The sequence below is a fragment of the Bombyx mandarina genome, chromosome 21 (genome assembly GCF_030267445.1).
Source record: "Bombyx mandarina strain Sakado chromosome 21, ASM3026744v2".
Lineage (NCBI taxonomy): Eukaryota > Metazoa > Arthropoda > Insecta > Lepidoptera > Bombycidae > Bombyx > Bombyx mandarina.
In genome coordinates this window covers 1813219-1839214 of record NC_143227.1, presented here as the reverse complement: position 1 = coordinate 1839214, position 25996 = coordinate 1813219, and the positions used below count along the sequence as shown (strand labels likewise).

General features: G+C 39.2%; 1 protein-coding gene across 3 annotated transcripts; it reads left to right on the top strand.

Annotated features, from left to right (window-relative positions):
- Positions 1-1485: 1485 nt before the first annotated feature.
- LOC114240333 (myotubularin-related protein 10-A) lies at positions 1486-24691 on the top strand. 3 transcript variants are annotated; one of them, XM_028170845.2, is made up of 13 exons: positions 1488-1934; positions 3301-3355; positions 11612-11748; positions 12752-12910; positions 14630-15085; positions 15467-15637; positions 15795-15866; positions 16805-16934; positions 18899-19034; positions 20100-20337; positions 20827-20956; positions 22265-22440; positions 23057-24691. In XM_028170845.2, exons 1-13 carry the CDS (start codon positions 1881-1883, stop codon positions 23291-23293), a joined length of 2151 nt encoding a protein of 716 aa, XP_028026646.2. In that variant the 5' UTR covers positions 1488-1880; the 3' UTR covers positions 23294-24691. The 3 variants fall into 3 exon arrangements, with proteins under 3 accessions (XP_028026647.2, XP_028026646.2, XP_089592286.1); XM_028170846.2 differs by lacking the exon at positions 15795-15866 and having other exon boundaries at positions 1486-1934; XM_089736160.1 differs by lacking the exons at positions 1488-1934; positions 3301-3355 and adding an exon at positions 4908-4980.
- The last annotated feature ends 1305 nt before the right edge of the window (positions 24692-25996 follow it).

Sequence of the window (25996 nt, the reverse complement as noted above, 5' to 3'; positions counted from 1 at the left end):
TTTATTTAAAAAAAATATTTAAAAATATACCTACAAGTTAGCCCCTCTAATGCAATTTTTAATACTTTTTGATCCTTAATGACTCGTAAATATTCATTTTCGATTGTTCTTATATAAAACATGTTTGTTCTCTTTCGAAATTACTCGTTTTTTGTTTAATTTACTATTTTTATTAGTTGAATAAATGTATGCAAAATATGTGTACTGCGCATGCGTTAACTATAATGCCTAAACTTTCTACACGGTTTTAATCGTGAAAAAAAAACAAATATAAATCCTGAAGGAGCAATTAATTGGTATACAGTTTAATTAAAAAAATTTAAAAAGAAATAAATGAAGTAATGTGCATTGGCGTTAAGTTAGACCAAATATATTTTTTCCATCCTCCTACTTATTGTTATGAAGGTATAAAAAAGATAGGGAGTTCACATAGGTAATATAAACAAATAAGTAAATATGTTCATTATTTATCTTTCAAGAGATAATATAGGTATACATTATAATAACTTTTTTACACAGTCGAAATTATATTCCTAACATTAGGAAAATAACATTTTAATACGATAGGTAAGAGGATGGAAAAAATGTATTTGGTCTAACTTAACGCCAATGCACATTACTTCATTTATTTATTTTTTAATTTTTTTAATTAAACTGTATACCAATTAATTGCTCCTTCAGGATTTATATTTGTTTTTTTTTCACGATTAAAACCGTGTAGAAAGTTTAGGCATTATAATTGACGCATGCGCAGTACACATATTTTGCATACATTTATTCAACTAATAAAAATAGTAAATTAAACAAAAAACGAGTAATTTCGAAAGAGAACAAACATGTTTTATATAAGAACAATCGAAAATGAATATTTACGAGTCATTAAGGATGAAAAAGTATTAAAAATTGCATTAGAGGGGCTAACTTGTAGGTATATTTTTAAATATTTTTTTTAAATAAATAAATGCAGAACAAACAATTATTAACAGTGAACAATCATGAACAAATGATGAACAAACGAATTAATAGAGAATAAGTATAAAATAGGAAAAAAAAATTTTTTTGAGGGGCTAACTTCATTCACCTCGAAAAGTCCCTACAAACTTCAAAAACTACGCCAACGAAGCTGTCTTGTTTTTTTTAAAAGTAATCTTCAAATTGCATAGTAAAGGAATTGTAAAAGGTGAAGCCTAGTCTTTTATTTTACCAGTACCTCATAAGATTTTGTGTAGAGACCCAAAAAAAAAGTGAATTACTTTTTGGCCTACCTATTGCTTTGAGGGGCTGTGCTAGCTTCACTGAACGTGTTGACGAGCTCACGAGGTTCAGCCTGGAGACTCTGGTAACATCTACTAGCAAGAGCAGTGCTTCGCTGAACCTGCCACCGGATCGGAATCGCGACCTACTGAGACGATCCAGTTTTTAATTGGTCTGTGACACACAACACGCTCTTTATTTTGTACTTGGCAATATTTATGTATCTGTCACTCCACTTCAAACTCCTAAACTTCTGAAGTTTATGTCTTTGCTGATATTGCTGTTTTAAGTCAAATAGTTCTTCGAAAGTGTTAGATCTCGTTAAAATCTCACGTGAAATGTGCTATTTAAGAACTTTAAAATGTACAAACTAGTAATCCACAAATACAAATCTACTACGACAGAAACTTTATAGAATGAAATTTATCCATAAATTGGTGTGCACTATGATGATTGTTATCAAATAATCATAAAATAGAGATAAATCATGTGGGCTATCCCTTATATAAACAATAAAAACTGTCTACTCTACCCGAAAGACTATTAAACTTGTGTAAAATAAATATTTCAATCGTAACTATTCTTTAAAAGTGGGTCAACATTGCGTGAGGAGCAAGTTGTTAAAAATGAATGAGAAGAAATTAGTGCAAAACTTCAAAAGCTACATCAACGTGTCGTCGGTAACGTTAACAGTTAACTTATCTTGAAGATATGTTGTAAATCACAGCATGTTATACCCTAAAATGCTAACACTTGTACATTTCACTACGGAAATAATACAAATTCTCTCAATTTGAAATTTAATAGAACTGTAAAATGATGTCATACAATAGTTTACATGATTACTTGTTAACGAATCAATAAAAAAAATCTATGGAATTTTCAAGCATACCGATTCAAAAGTTTATTTAGACTTTATTTACAATTACACAGTATGATTAGATTTTTTTTTGTTCATATCGAAACTTGTTTAAATAAACGAAGCATAACATTAATTTCAATACAATTATTTTGAATTTTTTAAATGTACCATAACGTGACATACAGCAAGTATTCTTTCCTCAATAATATGTTGAGAATTGAAATATAAAGAAACAAATGTTCCCCATTCATTGACCCTAAGCTAGGGTTTCCCTTTCGTAATGGTAATGGAAATTCATAAAAGACAGAGGCTGCATTCAGAGTGGAATACCAATGAATATCTATCATAAAGAGATTGACTGAGAATTAAAGCCAGTAATTGTTCTTTTCAAAATATTTGTCACCAAGACTAGGAAGGATATGGAAGGATCTTCAGTTTTTATGAATTGTAAACATAAGTAAATGAAAATCATAAAAGTGAGATTAAACTTTAAGAGTAGTTGTAATTATGTCAGTGATGATATTGAATAAACAAATAATAACAAATACTAAAACGCAGTAATATTACAACTAAACTGTAAATAATCTGCATATGAGTCGTCTATTATCAAAGGTGGCAATCTGTGCATTTGGACAAAAAAATGTTATTGATATGTCAATACAGATTGATTTGAATATAATCGTCTCCTTCAAAGAATACGGTTTAAAACCTGCATTAAATAAAGGTTAATAGTTAACCTGTTATTTATCTAAGATGTCGTTCCGAAGAGTTTTGTGACTGCCAATGGAATACAAAGTCAATAATTCGTTTTTCTGATTTACCAATAATTGTCCAAAAGTCAGATTGCCGGCTTTGATAATAGTCGACTAATATAAAATGCTATGAACATTTTATTCCTACCAAAGTATTTTAAATGTATTCTACATTTAAAAATTCATTTGTAATTTTTTTATTGCACAATGGATGAACAAGCTCATTTTCCCATCTATGTTAAAGTTTTAAGTAGTTATCTAAACCCATAAATATTGACTTAATTGTTGACACTCACTTAGAGACATGATCTGTAAGCTTCAGTTCTATAGTATTCTAAAGTGTCCGCCCTATCTTTCGAATCAGACCAAATTACTACATGTCTTGATTTTATTAAAAAATAATCTTTCATTGGTCATTTTCCTTCTAAACAGAGCAAAGAAGAAAAGAATGGCACCATTCAAGAGGTGAAACCGAAATTATTAACAGGTAAGAATTTGAGTTTTTTTTTTTTATCGTAACAGTGTGTAGCTGTATACTCAAAATTATAGAATCTGAGAATCCATTAATAATTAGATAGATAGAGTAGCCGCGAAAGTGTGAAACAATGTTATAGTTAAACTATGATAGTCAAGTATCTTACTCCGACTGGGAGTAGAACCCATGTACTGTGTAACTGCTGAGCTGGGGTTTGTAGGTTGGATTCCTACATTGGACAAACATTTGTATATGATGAACAGGTTTATTTACTGTTTGTCTGGGTGTATATCATGTATTAACATACATACACGTAAGTATGGATATCAGTCTCTGGTTCCCAAAATACAGGGAATCGAATTTTGTATCCAGATGACTGTATGTGACTCCTCCGTTGTTATTATTATTATTATTATACTACAGTTATTAAAATCTTATTAATTATAGAATATTAAAAAAAAAAAGATTAAAAATGCAATTTAAAAAAAAACACTATTTAAAAGATCGCTGTTAATGGCAGTGTCCACGATACAAGAGCCACCAGTGGTTAGGGCTCTGGAGTGAGAAACCTTACAATACGCGCCATATCAAGGAATCTTATTATCAACATGTACCTACCAAGGTTTGCAAAAAGAACCATAATCTTAAAATTAAACAAGACTGTTTTGACGTTGTACCCTTTTAAACAGAAATTATGTTTTAGTAGGAAATGAAAATTCTTATCCTTAACTAGGAATGACTCATTCATTCCTTGAAATGAAACGCCTATGTTGTCTATAGTAATATTTTGTTTTAGCTAGGCAATAAAGCACACCTTTTACTGTGGGTAGGACGTCTTCTGAGCCCGTACGGGTAGGTACGACCACCCTACCTACTTCTGCGGTGAAACAGTAAGCCTCGTAATGTAAGATCAGTGGCTACATTTAAGTCGTTGATGGACTCCAGTAACCACTTAACACCAGACAGGCCTTGATATCGTTCATCCTTTTAAGCAATAAAAAAACCCCTACATCGGTCAATGAATATGACCAAATGCGCAGTAACTATCTGAATAAAAGCATGTCTTTTTTTGTAGTCCTGACAATCTGTAATAGAGCTCAACAGCGCAACAAAGAACCTCACTTTCGCATTTCGCTTGCTTAGCCCAATGAGTTTATCGCCGGATCTTCTTAGTGATTCGCGCTTCCGATTCGGTGGTAGATTCTGCGAAGCACTGTTTTTGTTAAGGCTAGTGTTAGCGAATTCTATCAAGTTGAGCCCGTGAGCTCACCTACCCATCCGGGCTAGAATAGCCCCTTAGCCTACCAGCGAACAGGTAGGCTAAAAAAACATATAGTGCTTCTCACCGAAGAGGTACATAACGCTTCCCTTACTCTCGGTACATAAAATTAAATGTTTTTTAATGAAATTATTAATTCAATATATGTAATTGAAACAGTTTCCACTGGAGACTGCCAGATATAGTTGCTATGTATTGAATGACGTAATTCACAATAACAGAGTCATTGCGTATGCATATACGATTTCTGTTAACTGTACATACGACCGTTTTTGTACAGCGAACGATAGGAAGTGGTGGCCCATAGAGTATTTATTGTGTGGCTCGGCGTGTGTTGATATGGTTGCTTTGATAAAAGGTGAGATTTATATTTTTCGTTTTTATTTTACATAATATATTTTTCGTATATCCATACTAATATATAAATCTACAGTGGTTTTTACGGATGTTCCGTTATAACTACTCAACCGTGCATCCGATTGACTTGAAACTTAGTATCCATGTAGAAAATACATGTACTTAATGGATAGGCTAATATTTATATGAGTGTTGGACTCCCTACACCAGTTGCGGGGGCGTTAATGATGAGAATCTTTGTGGGGGTGAGAAATAATAATGTTAATTTTAAATTCACAGCGAAGCGGACGGGTACAGCCAGTAGAGTTATAAACGTGTTATTAATGAAACTAACATTAAAATTGACGTCTAATTGAATGTAAATTGTAGATCTTATGGACCACCTAAACAACGGTGGCTCGATGACCTATAGGGATCTCTCTAGACTTGTGAAGACATATTATATACACTAATTTTTATTAACGGTTGAGCTGTGGCGGAACAGCTGCAGCCCTCACATTGGCCCAGCAGCACGTCATCAATGTCAGCTATCACAGCTCATATTTTATTTTATATTGCTTAGATGGGTGGACGAGCTCACAGCCCACCTGGTGTTAAGTGGTTACTGGAGCCCATAGACATTTACATCGTAAATGTGCCACCCCTCTTGAGATGTAAGTTCTGAGATCTCAGTATAGTTACGACGGCTGCCCCACCCTTCAAGCCGAAACGCATTACTGCTTCACTGCAAAAATAGGCGAGGTGGTGGTACCTACCCATGCAGACTCTCAAGAGGAAAAAGTCGTCGTGGCCTAAAAGATAAGACGTCCGGTGCATTCGTGTGTAGCGATGCACCGGTGTTCGAATCCCGCAGGCGGGTACCAATTTTTCTAATGAAATACGTACGCAACAAATGTTCACGATTGACTTCCACGGTGAAGGAATAACATCGTGTAATAAAAATCAAACCCGCAAAATTATAATTTGCGTAATCACTGGTGGTAGGACCTCTTGGGAGTCCGCACGGGTAGGTATCACCACCCCCCCCTATTTCCGCCGTGAAGCAGTAATGCGTTTCGGTTCGAAGGGTGGGGTAGCCGTTGTAACTATACTGAGACCTTAGAACTTATATCTCAAGGTGGGTGGCGCATTTACGTTGTAGATGTCTATGGGCTCCAGTAACCACTTAACACCAGGTGGGCTGTGAGATCGTCCACCCACCTAAGCAATAAAAAAAAAACCTACCACCAGTAATTACGCAAATTATAATTTTACGGGTTTGATTTTTATTACACGATGTTATTCCTTCACCGTGGAAGTCGATCGTGAACATTTGTCAAGTACTTATTACATTAGAAAAATTGGTAACCGCCTGCGCGATGCGAACACCGGTGCATCGCTACATACGAATGCACCGGACGTCTTAACCTTTAGACACCGGACGTCTTACTTCAAATGCATGCATTCCCGTGGCGCTACAAGTCATTACCATCTGTCACCGATAGTAAGTCAGCGTCGCAGTCACAACAAATTACGCTAGATCATAATTAGTCCGGATAACATATCTCAGACGGAGCCGTTCTGAACCACGTGTACTAACTAGTCTTGGGATTGATGAAAAACTTATAATCAGTTTGTTGGGCACTTGCAAACTTATCGTCACGGACATCTTTTATTTACTTCGGCGTCCTCGAAGTGATGTAGCGGTATCAATTGGTATATCAAAGAAATTGCTATGAACGTGATTCGCGTTAGCAATAATCTATATACGTGAAGCAAAAACTTTGTATGCCTTTTTACGGAAATTGCGCGGACGGAGGGAGAAGTATGAAATTTCCCACACTTATAGAGAATATAGAGAAGAAGTGCACAATGCAAATATTTTTTTAAGATAACGCATAAAAGATACATTAAATCAATAAAGAAAACATTACACACACTACATACCATGTATTTGACGCACACACGCGTGCATACTATTTATTGTCAAACTTTTGTTCTTGACGTCTGTTGTCAAATTGAGAATAGATTAAATATTGTTTGTCTTTGTTAATATTTTTTATAGTGTAGTCTTGGCGAAATTTGTGATTATAGAAGTATAAAATACAATCATAATAGTGTACAAACTTACAATTCCAATGAATTATAGTCGAATTTCGACTACTGCGGGACCACTAGTTTTATGAAATCTTTCATATTGAAGTTCCAAACAACAACCATATTTCTTTAAGAGGCTTTTCTATGTTGTGTTCGGATATGCGATCCCGGTTCCCCTCGAGTTATTCGTACCGTTGCTAATTAGGTACTTATTATGCACAATATGCAGCTTTTACTGGGGTTAGGACCTCTTGTGTCCGCACGGGTAGGAACCATCACCCTACCTGTTTCTGCCGTGAAGCAGTAATGCGTTTCGGTTTGAAGGGTGGGTCAGCCGTAACTATACTGAGACCTTAGAACTTATATCTTAAGGTGGGTGGCGCATTTACGTTGTAGATGTCTATGAGCTCCAGTAACCACTTAACACCAGGTGGGATATGAGCTCGTCTACTCATCTAAGCAATAAGAAAAAGAAACGTTCGTCCGTACAAATAGTATTAATTAAACACCGCCCCTACGTTTGCCGCTAGGGGCGCTGTTCCAACTCCATACAAATTTGAGTTAACTTTTACGCTATCGAGAACGTTAAAAAACTCGCACTATGAGCACTAGTGGTTTATGACTATATGCTTTCCTCGATTACCATCATCGTAGCTATCAGCCGCGCAGTAATAATGGTTTTCTGTTTAAAGCACGGAACAAACCCTACTAAAAAAAATAGTACTGATGTAATTGAATATTTTTGTGTCAAGAAAAGCGGTTTAAATTGGCTAGTGACCTCAGAATAAAGCCAGGTTATTTGCAAGCGTCACCAGCCCATAATTCAATTTGTTTGACAAAATATTCAACAAAGATTTTTTTTGCATTGAATATTCTAAGGAAATAATTAGATCATTTCAAATAATTGCGTGGTTTACCCTGTTTGTTGAAACGTTTGGTATCAATAACAGCATATTCACGGTCAATAGAGATTGCACAAAAACTGTTTTAGTAGTGCGAATCGTAAATAAATAAATTGGATAGAACGTGACTACGAAGGTCTTACTTTGATACCGACTTACATATTAACGGTAGAGCGTGGCTTTTTTTTATTTATTGCTTAGATGGGTGGACGAGCTCACAGCCCACCTGGTGTTAAGTGGTTACTGGAGCCCATAGAAATCTACAACGTAAATGCGCCACCCACCTTGAGATATAAGTTTTAAGACCTCAGTATAGTTACAACGGTTGCCCTACCCTTCAGAACGAAACGCATTACTGCTTCACGGAAGAAATAGGCAGGGCGGTGGTACCTACCCGCGCGGACTCAACAGGTCCTACCACCAGTAAGGCTTTATGGGCACAAGATGGCATAGGCTGAGATAGTAGCTTATGTTTTATCTACACGCTGTTTATATATGCTTTGTTGAATGCAAACATAATTGTTTGACAATGACGTGTATTTTTTTTTATTGCCCGTGTAAGCAAACGAGCATACGGCCCACTTGATGGTGAGTGGCTACTGTCGCTCAATGCCAGGGGCAGAGAGCCAAGCCGCTGCCTACCATTGTAATGCCGGCACCTTGGTTGTTAGAATGAAGTATGAAGAAGAGTGGTAGACAGAATTAAAATCATTTTTACGTGACTAGGAAAACTGTAAAGAATTCGTATCGTCCTAAATAACGAAATGACATTAACAAACGCAAGATTAAACCGTAAAAGTATTTTTTGTTTACAAAACATCATACAAAAAATGGATTGCCTCTGTTTGCGGTATCTGCGATCCAAGCCTTCCAATTAGGGTTCTAAGATGAGGAATCTCCTGACAGTGAATGCTGGTTTAAGAACGAACTTCTTTTTTACCGAGCTTTTAACGCAGTGGAAGTTACTTAAGGTGTTAATCGAAGTTTGCCGCTGTCAAACCGTCTAAAGCACAATATTGATAATATTATCATTTAAGTGCGCAATTCTGAGGAAAATGTAATGGTAAATCCCCGTGCTGTTAATTACCTTATTGTGTAATAACAGAGATGAATAACCTCTAAAATACACGGTGTTGTTCATTATTTTCGACAAGTTCACGTTATCGAATTTAGATAACAAAAAAAAATGATATTATTAGTCAATTACCTAACGAAACGTGTATTATTGATATTAAAAGGAGGATAAAGGATATTATATTGCATTAAAAGGAGGGTCGATAGATATCGCAGTTTGAATGTCGCTACAAACACCATAAGATGTCTAGGCTGTTGGCGTTGGAAGGCCGGCTATTCTCGACCCACGCTGGTTCTGACCCAGCGGGGTATTCCGTAGGATAAGTCACTCTAACCGGCGCCATCTAGGCGGGCTCCGGATAGCCTGCCGACCGAGAGGGCTGGTGGTCGTAGCGCCGACGACCGCAAGTCCGGCGTCCCGAGGGGGAGGGTGATGGGAGAGATGTGTTCCGCACTAAACACTTCACTTTTCCCCCTTTGCCTTTTCATGAGTTCTGTCTCATGTGAGGTTTGGACGTTGGTTGTTGAGCGACAGGAGGTTTTAGTCGGTTCGACTCCGACATGCTCCGCCCGCCGTCCCCATTGGAGGGCGGAAGTCCGGCGATTTCCTTCTGACCAAAAAAAAAAAAGGCTGTGATATCGTCCACCCATCTAAGCTATAAAAAAAAGTCCCTATGTTCTTTTATTGCTTGAGGAGTTTAGCAACATATAACAACATAATATAAGACAATATTAAGCAGTGGTTTCGTTCTTTCCCTCGCATTACCGACGTCCACAAGTGACCAACCGTGACAATGGCAATAAAAAAAACAAATGAAAAAAAAGAGCTCTAGATTTTTCGTACTCAGATTTTACTACATTACACTTCACCTCGGCAACCTCTGCGTCCGCGATATTATTATATAAAACATTATATACACTTGTCCAACCTTGAATCGTCTGTGTTTACACAAACATGACCTTGAATCCGTTTAATCATAAACTTTTATAAATAAACAAAGTACGTACGTAGAACGCTTTCGTTAACACTAATTAGAGCGTTTGTTTCTCGTTACGTATTCATATTATTATAAATGTTACGTGAGTCATAACTGTGTAGGTCGTTGGCGTTTGAAAAAAAAATATGTTCAAGTGAAATATTTTTTTCGTATGAAGTTTATCAAAGGAAAACGTGCACTCGCGGTTTCAGTCATCGATAAGTTTTGAGGTTGGAAGAAAACCGTCACAAATACTCCAAAAAAAAAGAAAATAAAATACTCACAATATTTTCACGAAATTGGTTCTATCGGTTCGTGGTATTGGGTTGGTTTTATCCAATAAGCCCCACCCCGCCTACCGCTCCCAAGGTCCAGGCGAGAGTCCAGCGAAATCGACAGGATATCGGAAACCATCTGTGAGCTTAGTGCGAGTTTTTTTAACGTAAAAGTTAACTCAAATTTATATGGAGTTGGAACGTTTACCTGCGTTTGGCATCAGGGGCGCTGTATCGCGCTATCGAGAACATTAAAAAACTCGCACTAAGTAGTAAGCACACAGCATTGATGGCCGAACAAATCTTTCGCATACTGGGTATGGCCTTCTTCGATGCCCTGTACTAGCGAAGAAATTCAGTGGGGCTGTGGATGACTTTGGCAGTAGTAGAAATATTTGTGGGCCGGTATAACCACTCTTTGCCCGCGGATCGACTTTTAGTTTTTTCGATCTTTATTAAGAAAAGAGAGCAAGTTCTACATTTCTCCCGGATCCTTCCGACGACAACCATTCCAGAACCACACTGACTAACATTTACCTACTGTTGCTTCAAGCTTCGCTTGAAACAAATATAGAGTTGTTTTAAAATGATTACACTGTCTGCCGAATTACGCTAATAAATTATTGAAAACGTTTATGGTAAGATTATCATAACACGGTCATCGCGTTTCTTAGGTTCAACATTTTGCACCGGCCGCGCTTACTAAAGCATAGATTTATTAATTACCAATATGGTATCTTTAAATAGTATTCAAAAGTGGTTGTCTGTTTGTCTGTTTCGCAGCTTGACTCTTTAATACCACGCACTCGATTTTGTTACGCTTTTCAAAAAAAAAAAAGTACTACACCAGAAAACACTAAGAAACAGTTAAAAAGTGAATGCAGAATCAGAATCCTTCGTAACGAGAAAACGAAAAAGTTATTTTAACATGTTATATTCTATAATAAATTCTAACATGATAACTATAAACTGATAAAAAGGCACTGAAGTCCCTATTTAATTTAAATACGTTTATTAAGTAGGAGGTAATTGTTTATGTAGTTTTTTATTTTTATTGCCCTTGTAGGCAGACGAGCATACGGCCCACCTGATGGTGTGTAGTTACTGTCGCCCATGGACTTCAGCAATGCCAGGGGCAGAGCCAAGCCGCTGCCTACCGCTTAATACTCTCCACAAGCCTCGTTTGAAGAAGGACATGTCATAGGTCGCGAACTGTGGAGTACATCTGTCAAGACTTTCATAAACAAAGATTCCACATGACCACGACTCCTCTGCCAAGATCAACCGACTATGATGATGAATAGATAGAATATTTTTGTTTTCAACAGGAGAGTTGGTGACTGGTGTAGCTCATAATGTGGTGATGCTGACTCCGCTTAGCGAGAGGGATCATGGTCGCTTGGGATCCGTCTTCGTCACCAACTACAAACTTTCATTTGTACCTTTAGAACGATCTCAACAGGATGTGAGTATTTCTTGTTATTCAAATAAACCACCGCTATAGAAATGCTAATAGATATGTTCAGACAGATATTTATCTTCAGACTACGATTATGAAGGCCATTTTTTTTTATTGCTGAGATGGGGGGACCAGCTCACAGCTCACCTGGTGTTATGTGTTCACTGGATCCCATAGACATCTACAACGTAAATGCGCCACCCACCTTGAGATATAAATTCTAAGGTCTCAGTATAGTTACAACGGCTGTCCCGCCCTTCAAACCGAAACGCATTCCTGCTCCACGGCCGAAATAGGCACGATGGTGGTACCTACCTGTGTCAGCTCACAAGACGCCACACCCCCAGTAAGGCAAAGTAACAATTTTGCGGTTATTATTTTTATTACTCGTTGTTATTAATCCTTCATCATGGAAGTCACTTCTGGGTCGAAAACCGTTCGGGCATACTTTGTCTCACTATCTTAGCATCTGTAATCTATACAAATAAATAAAATTGGAGTGTCTGTTTGTAATAATAATATAACCACTTTTTACTAAACGCGTAAGTATGTATACATACACAGTGCATATACCAAGATATATTTTTTTTTTGTCTGTCTGTCTGTTTGTTCCGGCTAATCTCTGGAACGGCTAGACCGATTTTGACGGGACTTAGTATACTTATTATACTTTTTTTAGACTAGCTTCGCCCCGCGGCGTCACCCGCAGTACAACAATAACATCGCGGGACTCAGCTAGTTAACTTATATAAGTAATCAGGCTGTGATTGGGAATGGGATTGGGAATTGGGTATAGGGAATTTTAGTTTCGATCAAATGTGATTTGTCTTCGGCTGTACCTGATTCTACTACTACTTCCTCCTACCAGTTTTTTTAAACATTTTATAGAGTAGAACAGAGATTTTCCAAATAAAATTCCAAGATCCCACTTCGGGTCTGTCTTTCCGATCATAAATCAAGATGTTAAAATTCTCTGTTGCTTACATAAAAGTGAATTGTAATGAACCAGGAATGCAGTCAGCGGAACCACCTCCTCGGACCTCACGATGTGCCTTTATTGGCTGTGGGTGCAGTGTGGCTCACCGATGGCGGCCCGGTGCGGCGGCGAAGGCTCATGCCCTGCGGCGATATGCCCGGAAAGGTTAAAGGGCTCCAGATAATATGTAAGGTAGGATATTTTTTGAATTAGTTTGCATTATTAATTTACATATTTGTTTTTTTTATTGCTTAGATGGGTGGACGAGCTCACAGTCCACCTGGTGTTAAGTGGTTACCGGTGGTAGCGGGCCGCTTGTAAACTATAAAACGAAAAATTGAGATCTTAGAACTATACCTCAACGTAGGTGGCGGCATTTACGTTGTAGATGTCTATGGGCTCCGGTAACCACTTGACACCAGGTGGGCCGTGAGCTCGTCCACCCATCTAAGTAATAAAAAAAAGCTATTAATCTATAAGCGACATAATAAATTCCAACCAAATCAGTGAAACTAAACAATACTCCTAGATGTTTCTTACTATCCATTGTGAATGCTTGAAAACAAACACTATATACTATTTGAGAAAATTTAAATGAATTAGATAAATTCCTTTATCTATCTCTGATATCATAATGTTTGGAACGTAACGTAGAGACAGAGGTTTTGGTTTACTTGCACACAGTGTAAAGTGAATCAGAGAGCCTACATAATACAGGTAAAAGATACAGTATGTTCCAGTACAGGTTTATCAAAACCTACGATAACACAATTTTAAGCTACTTAGCTTCTCTCAACTGTGAGACTGTTTTTTTTATTTATTTCAAAACTTATACAGTTCTTTTTAAGTAATACAAAATTACCACTACTGTCAGCGGACAAGGTCACAGCCCACTTGACGAAACCCCCAAATATTTGACCCTTTGACATCACTAAAGTAATACAAAATTACCACCACTGTCAGCGGACAAGGTCACAGCCCACTTGATGAAGCCCCCAAATGTTTGACCCTTTGACACCACTACATGTCAATTACGTCACTGTAGCGTCGATACAGCGACTGTCCCACCATTTATATCAGAGCGACTTATATCTTCCCACTACCACCTGTCACTTCTTCCGTACGTTCAATCGATTATTTCTGGATAACGTTCAATCTGTTCACGGGAAAAGGGATTAGGGCGAAATATAGAATGAATTAGAATGGGGGTTGGCGAACTGTCTGCTTTAATTATATACTATACCTCGATGTGAATGCTTCAAGCAATCACTTTCGGAGTGTTTTATCTAATCGGATCACGGCTGACTCACTGCGACAGATTCGACTTGTCTGTGTCGCGCGGTCGCCGATAACGACTACAGTTTGCTTTGTGTGGCAATTTCACGAGCTATTTATGAACCTGGGAAAAATGATTGGGTTCGTTTGTTGATTGGACCATAGATACAAGAACGTAAAGAATTACCTAAGAACTGAGATCTAGTGACCAGAGTATATAGATGTTGTAATACTAGTTTTACTGGTGGTAGGACTTCTTATGAGTCCGCGCGGGTAGGTACCACCACCCCGCCTATTTCTGCCGTCAAGCAGTAATGCGTTTCGGTTTGAAGGGTGGGGCAGCCGTTGTAACTATACTTGCTTGAGACCTTAGAGCTTATATATCAAGGTGGGTGGCGCATTTACGTTGTAGATGTCTATGGGCTACAGTAACCATTTAATATCAGGTGGGCTGTGAGCTAGTCCACCCATCAAAACAATAAAAATATATATCTGAAACTTTAAAACACAAAATTTAGTTGTCTATTTGGTAAATTATAGTATGTTAAAAAATAAAAATTTTTCGTCCTCTTTAATGTGAGGGGACTGCTTTATTCCCTTCACTGTGTCATTGAAGTTTCCACGTCTCATTTTCAGAATATGAAAGTAATAACGTTTAGTTTCACGACCGCCCCAATGCACAGCGGCAGGAAGATTGCCCTATCCCTAATGCACCACGCGTTCCCGAAGCGGCACCATCTACTGTTCGCCTTCGAATACCACGAGCCGTATTATCCGACTCTGCCGTCCGAACTGAACATGTTCCAAAGGCCGGGCGACTGGAAGCGTGAACTGGAACGATGCGAATGTCCCCACTGGCGGATAACCTGCATCAACGGCACGTCGGACGCCTTCATGCTGACCGCCAGTGAAACGCTGATAGTTCCGAATTCGGTCCTGGATTGCAACCTGGTGGAGTCTGCGCGACACTTCAGGTCGGGTCGCGTGCCGGTGTGGGTGTGGGGCAGGCCGGAGGGCGCCGCGCTGCTGAGGAGCGGGGAGCTACTCCCCACAGAGCAGGCACCCACCGCCGAAAGTGTCTTATTAGAACAGGTTTGTACGAAGCCAATGAACTTGAATTAGATTCGTTGTTGTTTTATGTCCTTAAAATTAAAGTGAAACTTTTATCACATCGCCTTAAACTTTTTCGTCTGTGTGTTGCATGTCGCGTGACGGTCGGCCGCGGAGTAGGGATAAAGTGAAAGGCGCTCGTCAGAGCAGCCAAGGCCAATATGGCGGCGCCTATAGCTCGCAGCGGCTGACCGTGTAGTGTATAGACTATTACTCATTTGTGCCAGTGCTACACGCTATTTTGTTTGTTTTTGTCAGTGTTAAATGTTTGTCGGAGTTAAATGTCTATAATGTGAAAAAAAGTTTCACTTTTACCGTGGTTTCATAAAACCACACAATCCTTTTTTTATTTTTCGTTTTCAGATCCGACGTTCCCATCCAAAGCTGACACCTCCGCAAGTCCTATATCTGTGCGGGAACAGCTTCACCACTACTGGTTCGAACGCTAACATTCTACCTCCGCTCAGCAGTCTGCAGGCGTCTTTCAAGAAACTGATGGATCTCTGTACCCCTACGAAGTTGTCAGGGTTTTGGGTGAGTCACTGCTGTTCCAATTGCAATAACAAAGCTCTTAAAGCGAGTTTTAATAAAGTGCCATCTAGTGGTGACAAAAAAAACTAATTTCTTCCGAAGTTCGTAAATAGATGGCATTGTTTACAAAAATATTCGTCAAACATTGAGCCCCTTTCAGAGACGCTCACCAAGTAAGTCGAGGTGGAAAACGTTAAAACGATTGTATCGTCACGACATAAACGTGTTCTGGGTGAGTTCATGTCGCTTCGTCGCTAAACTCCCATCGACACGTCACGCGGTTTTAACGTATTCAATTCATGGTGTTATCTGTGGCTAATCAATCATGCATATCCGTTTGAGTTGTTCGAAATTCGAAGGAGATTTTTTTAAATATGACAACACTGAATGTATCACTTCACTTGTAAATAAATCCGTAGCTGTCACTCAAGCATGTTATCAGAAACTTAGTCAAAGTTAATCAGCCCTTCGATCATAAAGGGTGATAATGAAAATATGTTTTTTAATGGTACAATATAGAATTTAAATAACGCATGGTTACGTTTTTTATAATTATTTAATTAATGTGATATTTAATATGAATGTGAAATGTTATCGTATAAATAGCGTTTATCTAAAGATTCATTCAGCTCTTCTGTTTGTTTTTCTGACATTCTATTTGCAAGATATATTTATATAAATGTATTTTTCTTTAGAAATTTACAACGAATAACGGTATATTGAAATGTGAACAAATATATGATGAGAATCTCATTGAGTTTCTCCCCGGATCTTCTCAGTGGATCGCGATCCCGATCCGGTGGTAGATTCTGCAAAGCACTACTGTTGCGAGGTTCGGCCTTGTTTTGTTGAGCGACAGGAGGTTTTAGTCAATTCGACCCTAACATGCTCCGCCCCAGTGGAGGGCGGATTCCGGCGATTTCCCTTTGGCAAAAAAAACGGTTCTTATGGTCTAGTGATGCCTTTAGAAATGGTAAGTCCTGGATACGTGTCAGTGAAAATATTCAGTACGTATTTCATTAGTAAAATTGGTACCAGCCTGTGGGATTCGAACACCGGTGCATCGCTCGACACGAATGCACCGGACGTCTTATCCTTTAGGCCACGACGACTTAAAGCATGATCATTCGTCCTGCCGTATCCACTTCATTAAGGGTAGTGTGGGCGCAGGTGCAGGACGCGCAGTACCACTCGGTGCTGGAGTCCAGCAAGTGGCTGCGGCACGTGGCCACGTGCCTGGCGCTGGCGGACGAGGCGGCACACCACCTGGCCCGCAACGTCACCGTCGTGCTGCAGGAAGGTGCGTCCTCACACACCAGACACACTCTTTTTTTATTTAAGGGATTTTATGACCTGGTAACTAAGACCTTTAAGTCATGTCTTATTTTAATTTATATTCATATTTTTACGAAAAACGATATTATGGAGTGAAATGAAATGAGGTGAAATCATATGGAATGAAATATAATTTGAGTAAAATGGTGGTCATTTACTGAGATTTTTTTCAGTGGACTTTTTGGAGGATCCTGAGAGCTTACGTCAAAGCGGCTTTGTTTCATTTTCCCACATTTGGGCAATTTCACAGATATTAAACAGTTAATAAACCACCGTTATTACACATTTAAACCTGAAGAAACACCAAATAAACAAAATAAAACAAATCACACAACTTCACTCCTCGCGTTCCCGCCAAAAAGTCCCAGACATACTCACTGCTGCATTGACCACTGATGCACTCGGAGAAGTAGTTTTTAGTCATTATGTTTACGACTCCTCGCGATAACTCAAGATAATGCTAACTTTTTTTTTATTGCTTAGTTGGATGGACGAGCTCACAGCCCACCTGGTGTTAAGTGGTTACTAGAGCCCATAGATATCTACAACGTAAATGCGCCACCCACCTTGAGATATAAGCTGTAAGGTCTTAAGTATAGTTACAGCGGCTGACCCACTTTCAAACCGAAACGCATTACTGCTTCACGGCAGAAATAGGCGGGGTGGTGGTACCTACCCGTTCGGACTCACAAGAGGTCGTACCAACAGTAAAAAGTAGATGATATGTGGCTATTTGGAATTGATTTGATTTGATTTGGTGGCTGGCAGTAGCTAGATGAGAGAAGCCGAGAATCGTGCTCAGTGGTGAGCAATTGGAGAGGCCTATGTCCAGCAATGGACTGCTTTGAGGCTGATGATGATGATGATTCTTCATATTATATTTTATTTTTATGTGTAATTTATAATTTTGTTTTCAATAGCCAAACAAACCTATGTACATGAATACGGGTTTGCTGAGTGCATATACTATTTAGACTGCAATCCAGATTAGATTTAGGTACTACTCGTACCATATGTACTGTAATGATTGTGATTTGTTTTGTGCATCAATAAATCAAAAACAAAAAAATATATTGTTCTCTCTATATTGTTACACAGCTCATCGAATTGTAATGACACTTGGAGCAGTAATTGTCAGTCCGTAGGCTGTACAGTAACAAATGGGCAACAACCATTTGCTAGGGTAAACCGTGCAATTCTTGACACTTTCACAGATAGATTAATTAAAAAAAAAAGGGTTATTCGTTCTCGTTTAAAATAATTTACTGAAACGTTTATTTTTAAATAGATTTTTTATTTTAATAATAATTTTATTTTATTTTTATAACACTTTGATGTCAAGTGTTACTTCACATTATGTTGTTACATTTGTATGAATGCAATCAACTCTGATTTGGGGGTGATTAAAATAGTGAGAACGAAGGTGATACAAAAGGGTGGTCACGACTAGGGATGAAACGGATAGTGGTTTGGCCGGACACCGGATACCGTATATTCGGCCCTTTCGGAAATATTCGTGCGCGTTCAGGTGTTGTCGCACGTAAGCGGAGATCGCGACGACGATTTGGTATTCATTCACCACAATTTGCCACTGGTTAATTTTGAGTATTAAACAAACTAATTAATAAAACAATCACTTTTGACGTGCGATTATAAAAATAAAAGTTGTCCATAGCCTATTGTGGTATTATTGGCCTTTTGTATAATCATGAGATTTTCTTAAATTTTTCTATCCTAAATCCGGTCGGATACTGATTTACTATCCGGTATCCGGCCGGATAGTATAAACATGGCCGGATACCTGATAATTACCGGATATCCGTTTCATCTCTAGTCACGAGCCTCAGTAGTGAGGAATACGACGCAAGGAGGAGGATTATCGAGAAGTTTGAATGGCAGTGTTGTTGATTGTACACGTGCTTGGCGCAGGCGAGGGCGTGGACTACAGCGCGGTGGTGTCGAGCCTGACGCAGCTGCTGCTGGAGCCGCACTGGCGCACGCTGGTCGGCTTCCAGTCGCTCGTGCAGAAGGAGTGGCTGGCGCTCGGACACCCCTTCTGCGACCGGTCCGTACTCGTAGCCCTAGTCTCATAAGCACGATAGTAACATCCGTGTAACCAAATACTTTAATCTAAATGTTAAAGATTTAATTCATTTTTTTAATACGCTTTTATTAGTTTCAGTCGTATGTATGTATGTTAGTATGTAACGGAATCTTTGAACATGATTTTGACCCCCTTTAAACCGTCGGATTAACTCCAAATTTGGTATACTTATTAAGGACCGATGAAAATTCAATATTAAAAAAATATATTGAAAAAAATTAAATTCAACTAAAAAATGAAAAATAAATAATAGTTTAAAAAAACTAACAAAGTAAGCTTTTATAGAAAATTTTAAAAAACAGATTTGAATTAATAGTGTAAGGAAAAATGATTTTATTGTAAAAAAAAAGCGTGCGAGTGTATGGTATCAGTAGTTATAAATATTTTATGAACAGATATGAGTAGAAAGGTTATTTTGATAATATCCTCATATTTTGTTAGTTTTTTTAAACTATTATTTATTATTTTATTTTTATTTCATAGACGGGTGGACGAGCTCACAGCCTCACAGCCCACAGCTCACAGGTGTTAGTATTTACTGGAGCCCATAGAAATCTATAATGTAAATGCCGTCACCCACCTTGAGATATGAGTTTTAAAGTATCAGTATAGTTACAACGGCTGCCCCGCCCTTTAAACCGAAACGCATTACTACTTCACGGCAGAAATAGACGGGGTGGTGGTGAACTCACAAGACGTCTTTACCATAAGTGATTACGCAAACTATAATTTTGCGTGTTTGATTTGCCACCTATTTCGGCCACGAAGCTGTAATACGTTCTAGCTAGAAGCACGGGACCTCTGCGGTTGACAGGAGCCAGACAAGCCCGTGGTAATACGATTGTTATTTTTTATTTTTTTCCTACCTAAGCTGGTGGTGTAGAGAGACCATATCAGCGTAACCTTTAGCAAGAGCAGTGCTTCGCAGAATCTACCACCGAATACGCTTGTATCAGCAATATCAAACCTCAGCCCACTGCTAAGAACTTCTCATGCGTCATTTCAAGAAGACTTGTTTCTGTGTAGGTACGGCCTCCCCAGTCCCGGTAACCCCAAGGAGACCCGCGAGCAGAGCCCAGGCCAGGTGGCGCCGGTGTTCCTGCTGTTCCTGGACTGCACGTGGCAGCTCACGCGGCAGTTCCCGGCCAGCTTCCAGTTCACGGAGACCTACCTCACCACGCTGTGGGACTGCACGCACAACCAGATATTCGACACCTTCCTGTTCAACTGTTCCCGGGACAGGGAACTTGCCTATACGAATAAGGTAATGACGATTTTAAATAACCGCTTTTGTTCGTATACAAATAAGATGTGTTTTTCAGTAATAGCTTTTGGGTTTTGTAGCCTTGCTACCGGTCATCGTTCTCGTCGAACCGAGTGAATTAACCCACAGACACAGCCCCCTGAGTTTTTCGGCGGATCTTATCAGTGGGTCGCGTTTCCGATCCGGTGGTAGATTCTGCGAAGCACTGCTCTTGCCAGGGCCAGTGTTAGCAACAACGTCAGGTTTGAGCCCCGTGAGCTCACCTACTAGTTCAGTGAATCTAGAATAGGAAAAATAAAATAGCCATGCTAATAGCTATATTGTGGAAAAAATTGTGAAGGTGATCTTATGGCGAGTGGTATTGTCGGACCACACCCTACCTTTTGACGGACTGACAATCTCACTGCCCAGACCACTTAGATCTGGCCTATGTGGGCTTCGATAACTGCAGTGACAAAAGAAAATTAATCGTTGAACATGTTCTATCAGAAAAACCAGCAGAGCTTCGTCCCGGTGTGGGATTGGGGGGAGCAGTTCTCGGAGCAAGACAAGGCCCTGTTCTACAACCCGCTCTACGCGATGTCGGCCAAGCCTTCCAACGCCACGCCAAACAGATCCTGTGAGTGTGACGTTAATCTATACCAGTACCTCAATACCACCAGTGCTACGCGACTCCTGACGTGCTTACAGTACTATGGCATGCCCGTGGTATCAATTTCTGGTTATAACGTTTTACTGGATTTCCTCGAATAATTCAAGGTATCTTTTGTATTTCAATACTTACAACTTTTCACTATGATAAGTAAGTCTATGTTGTACCATAAATGTGGTGACATCACAGTCCAAACAAACACGCGTTAATTACGTACAGACATGACGCACCCGCCGCGGACTCGACCACTACTTACGTGTTATTGGTCTCGTAGTTATTAGCGATTCAAATATGACGGTATTTTGTCACATAAAAGTGTCGACAGATTTGCGCTGTAACTATTATAGTTAAGAGAATATCAATATCGATGCAGTGAGTTGGGTCCTTAAGATTTATGTAGTACGTCAACATTGTAATGAAAAGTCGGGGATTTGTGTCCAATTAAAATTTTAACAGGACCTAAAGAAAAATTAAGTTCTGTTTATCGATACGCGCATCACACGAAGTGCCAACCGATTTGCAGCTTGTTGATTTGTTTGATTCGTCACTGTCTTAGTAATGCTTCTGAGGGAATAATTGATAAATTTTCTCGTAACATTAAAATATTCACAAAGCGGTTTTTTTATTTTTATTTGTTACTAGCGACCTTTCTCGCTTCGCTTCGGAAACATTAAAACACACATGAAACAAAAAAAAAACAAAATTTTTTTTTAAAAAAAGTAGCCTATGTTCATCAGGGACAATGTCGGCTTCTAATGGAAAAAGAATTTTTCAAATCGGTCCAGTAGTTTCGGAGCCTATTCGAAACAAACAAACAAACAAATCTTTCCTCTTTATAATATTAGTATAGATTAGTATAGATATGGGTGGACGAGCTCACAGCCCACCTGGTGTTAAGCGGCTACCGGAGCCCATAAACATCTACAACGTAAATACCGCCACCCACCTCGAGTTAAAAGTTCTAAGGTCTCGGTATAGTTACAACGGCTGCCCCGCCTTGTGAGTCCGCGCGGGTAGGTACCACCACCCTGCCTGTTTCTGCCGTGAAGCTGTAATGCGTTTCGGTTTGAAGGGTGGGGCAGCCGTTGTAACTATACTTGAGACCTTAGAACTTATATCTCAAGGTGGGTGGCGCATTTACGTTGTAGCTGTCTATTGGCTCCAGTAACCACTTAACACCAGGTGGGCTGTGAGCTCGTCCACCTAAGCATCTAAGCAATAAAAAAAAAAGGTCCTACCACCAGTAATTAAAATAATACACGTTTTGTTTATCAGCAATAATTTCGTCGCCGAACAAACAAGCCGTCGAGCTGCCGCGACTAGAACCCTGCACTTCGGTAGCGGGTACCGAGCTGTGGTCGCAGTGCTACGAGCGCTGGCTGCTGCCTCTCGACGTGCCGCACGCCGGCGACGTGCAGTACCACGTGTTTCACTACGCCGTGCTCAAGGAGGTGAGGCTCCTTATGTTTATGATTCCCTGGTACTTCAAACGTCTCTCACTACGCCGTGCTCAAGGAGGTGAGGCTCCTTATGTTTATGATTCCCTGGTACTTCAAACGTCTCTCACTACGCCGTGCTCAAGGAGGTGAGGCTCCTTATGTTTATGATTCCCTGGTACTTCAAACGTCTCTCACTACGCCGTGCTCAAGGAGGTGAGGCTCTTTATGTTTATGTTTCCCTGGTATTTGTCATACCATATATTATCTTTTTCTCTTCAAGGCTTTCGTTGCCTGGTACAAAGATCGCTGCTTGTTCTTTTCAGTACAATTTAACTCTTTGCGATTTCATTGTTCCTAGTGTCGAGATTTTAAAAATCATCAACTAAAGTAATAAACGCTTTAAATAAAAAATATAACTTAATTTATTTATTGAATTTTGTTAATGCCATTATCGATAGGCGCCTGTGCGGTCTACCTGATGGTGAGTGGTTACCCTACAATGTCATGGGCACAGCCAACACCGGCGCGGTCCACTGGCGACTCGTCCATTAGTGCCCACACTGAGCTAATCCTTTGCTCCCGTTCACAGATACAGCACACACAGCTAATCCGTGTCCATTGTTCACAGATACAGCAGTTGAACGAGAAGCTGAACTCGCTGTCGATATTCTCAAACAGACAGTCGTTGGGCGGCAGCTCGGCGTCCGGCGCGGAGGGGCCCGGGGACCGCACCGCCGTGTCACGGTTCTACCCGTTCAGTCGGTCGCGCGGCCCCGCCGCGCCCGCCCTCGACTCCATGCAGCTCAGCGCCATCGACGCCGCCTCGCTGCTCGACTCGCTGTCGCTACTCAACGCGCCGGACTAGACCCCCCCAACCCCCCGCCCGCGTTACATCCCCTTCGAACAATTGTGCCATGCGAACTTACATACGAACAAGATATGCGGAAGCGTCAAACTAAAATCTGGTATGTGCAAAAACTATTTTGAATTAACGAGTAAAAACGTTTTCGTGTAAACGTTTATATGAAGGTGAATTTGTAAGAACTATATCAAATGAAAGCTATAGACACATAACAGTTTTTTTTTATACGGTAGATAGAGCTGTGAACTATACGAAAAGGTCAAAAAGTAAAAATCTCAAAGCAGATTTGCACATAGCAGACTTTGGTTTGACAACGACGATATGTCATGTTAAAAGGCACCTTCAAGCCGATCGCAAGATTTTTGTAAGCTAATATTCTTACACTGGAATTAGTCGAGATTCGCTGTCACGTGGTTTTTTTTTATTGCTTATATGGGTGGACGAGCTCACAGCCCACCTGGTGTTAAGTGGTTACCGGAGCATATCTACAATGCAAATGCGCCATCCACCTTGAGATATAAGTTCTATGGTCTCAGTATAGTTACAACGGCTACCCCACCCTTCAAACCGAATCGCATTACTGCTTCACGGCAGAAATAGGCGGGTTGGTGGTACCTACCCGTGCGGACTCATAAAAGGTCCTACCACCAGTAAAATACCACACTGGACCCTTATGTTGCCGGCATAATGCTTCCTGCCCATACATTCTGTACATTCGTTTACGTGTAACAACAGAATACTCTTTATAAATTAAAAATCAAGGACATCTGCCATCTCTGTCTCGCATCGTAATACCGGTGATATGACGTCACCACAATGCGCGTCCTTAACGACCGATTTAAAAATAAAGATCCCAATTTCAGAATTTAGTCAATGTTTAGAATAATATTTTTTTCATCTAACATCAATTGAGTGAACATACGTATTCTAACGGCATACCACTATCAGCGACCATTTTTCACCAGGTAGACCGTCTGCTAGTCTGATTACTGAGGCAATAAAAACAAAGGCCCAAACGTCACGATTATATTCACGTATACGTCTAATCACTTTTGAGCTTCACTGTACCGAACTGTGAATAACGATGTTAATTACGCGTCTCCCATAATGAACAACTACCGAATAAATAACACACAAATATTATTAATTAAATTACGGTCAGTTCGTGGAACGCATATGAGGTTTTAATTGTAATTAATAAATCTTATTTTCTCCAATGCATGTTTAGATAAAAAAAAAATCATACACACTTAGGTTATAATGAAGAGTTGTAACTAGTGACCTCATAGTAAATAGCGACTGCATCCCGACAGCCCAAATCCTAGCTAATATTATAATTCTAAAGCTACTTCGTATGTTTGTGTGTGACAAAAATTACTTTGGGAATATATATACGACAAAGGGAAGATCTTCCACCGAGCGGGTGATATTGCTCGGTAGACCGACGGTCCGAATGTTGTTGTTCGGAACTCGTATATATGCGCTTTATCTTGAAAATGTCGTAAGCGAGATTCAGGCATCTGTCAATTATCTTGCGTTGTATGATGGCTACCCGCCACATTACTATTACTGAGGGATGTCTTCTTGCACATTAACACGAGTTAAACCGCGTGCAAAAGCTAGTGTGTTCTATAAAATTCTAGTTATGAATAATTAGAAGTATGTGTTATTTAATGTAAAAAATGATTTCGTGTTAGCGAGTAGAACAGGATATTCAAAATTGATAGTACAGTAATAAATAGTGTTAATGTGCGTTTAAATTCGTGGTGTCGACAGGCCGCGGTCACCGCTTAGCACCAGCCGGGGTGTGCGCTCGCGTATCCGCCTACGCTAAGTAAAGATTATCGGCTTAAGATGACATTGGTACAAAATAACCAAAATCAAAAAGGCGTACTTGTATTATTTTATGAGTATTAGTGCGGAGTGAAAATAAATAATCGATCGTACAACACTAATAAAACGAATAATCGACTAAATCGATCAATCGTGGAATCGAATTTAAGATCGCGTTAAAAATTATTTTCTTACGAATTAGTCGCAATGCGGAATTGATTGAGACTTATATTTGAATGCAAATTGAAATATTTTTTTATAATATTTAAAATATAAAAAATTAAAAGGCGAATTATGGTCAGACCATGTTACACGGACAGAATATTTCTAAAATATTATATTTTTCAGTAAAATGTCATGTGACCATTCCTAATATAAATATTTTGTTTAGAACTCTGTTCTTTTCGAAATTGGGTTAGAACTTAATATCGTATAAGAAGTAAAGAAAGTGTCCATTTATGCCAATACCTGGGTAATTTAAAAATTATAGTAAAAAGCTATTGTAATACTTAAAAATAAAAATATTCGTTTTTTGAGTTAAATGCAACAAAATTTAGTAACTATTAAGTTCCAAAGATGCCAAAAAAAACTGGCATCAAAAATTATTAATGTCTCGATATCTCAAATCTCCATCCCCGATTATAATACTATAAGGATAACTGCGTACCGACTGACTGATAATAACTATATAGAAGCCAGTTGTCTGGTTTCATTTACATTATCTTCCTAATCAAATATATTTAGGATAGGTGACTTAGTTCATAATTCGTACTTCAAATGGGGAAAACGAAGCAGGGATAAGCAATAAACAACAACAACTAATTGCTCTGATGTCGTTATCCAGACGAAACAATAGAGATTGACAAAATGGAA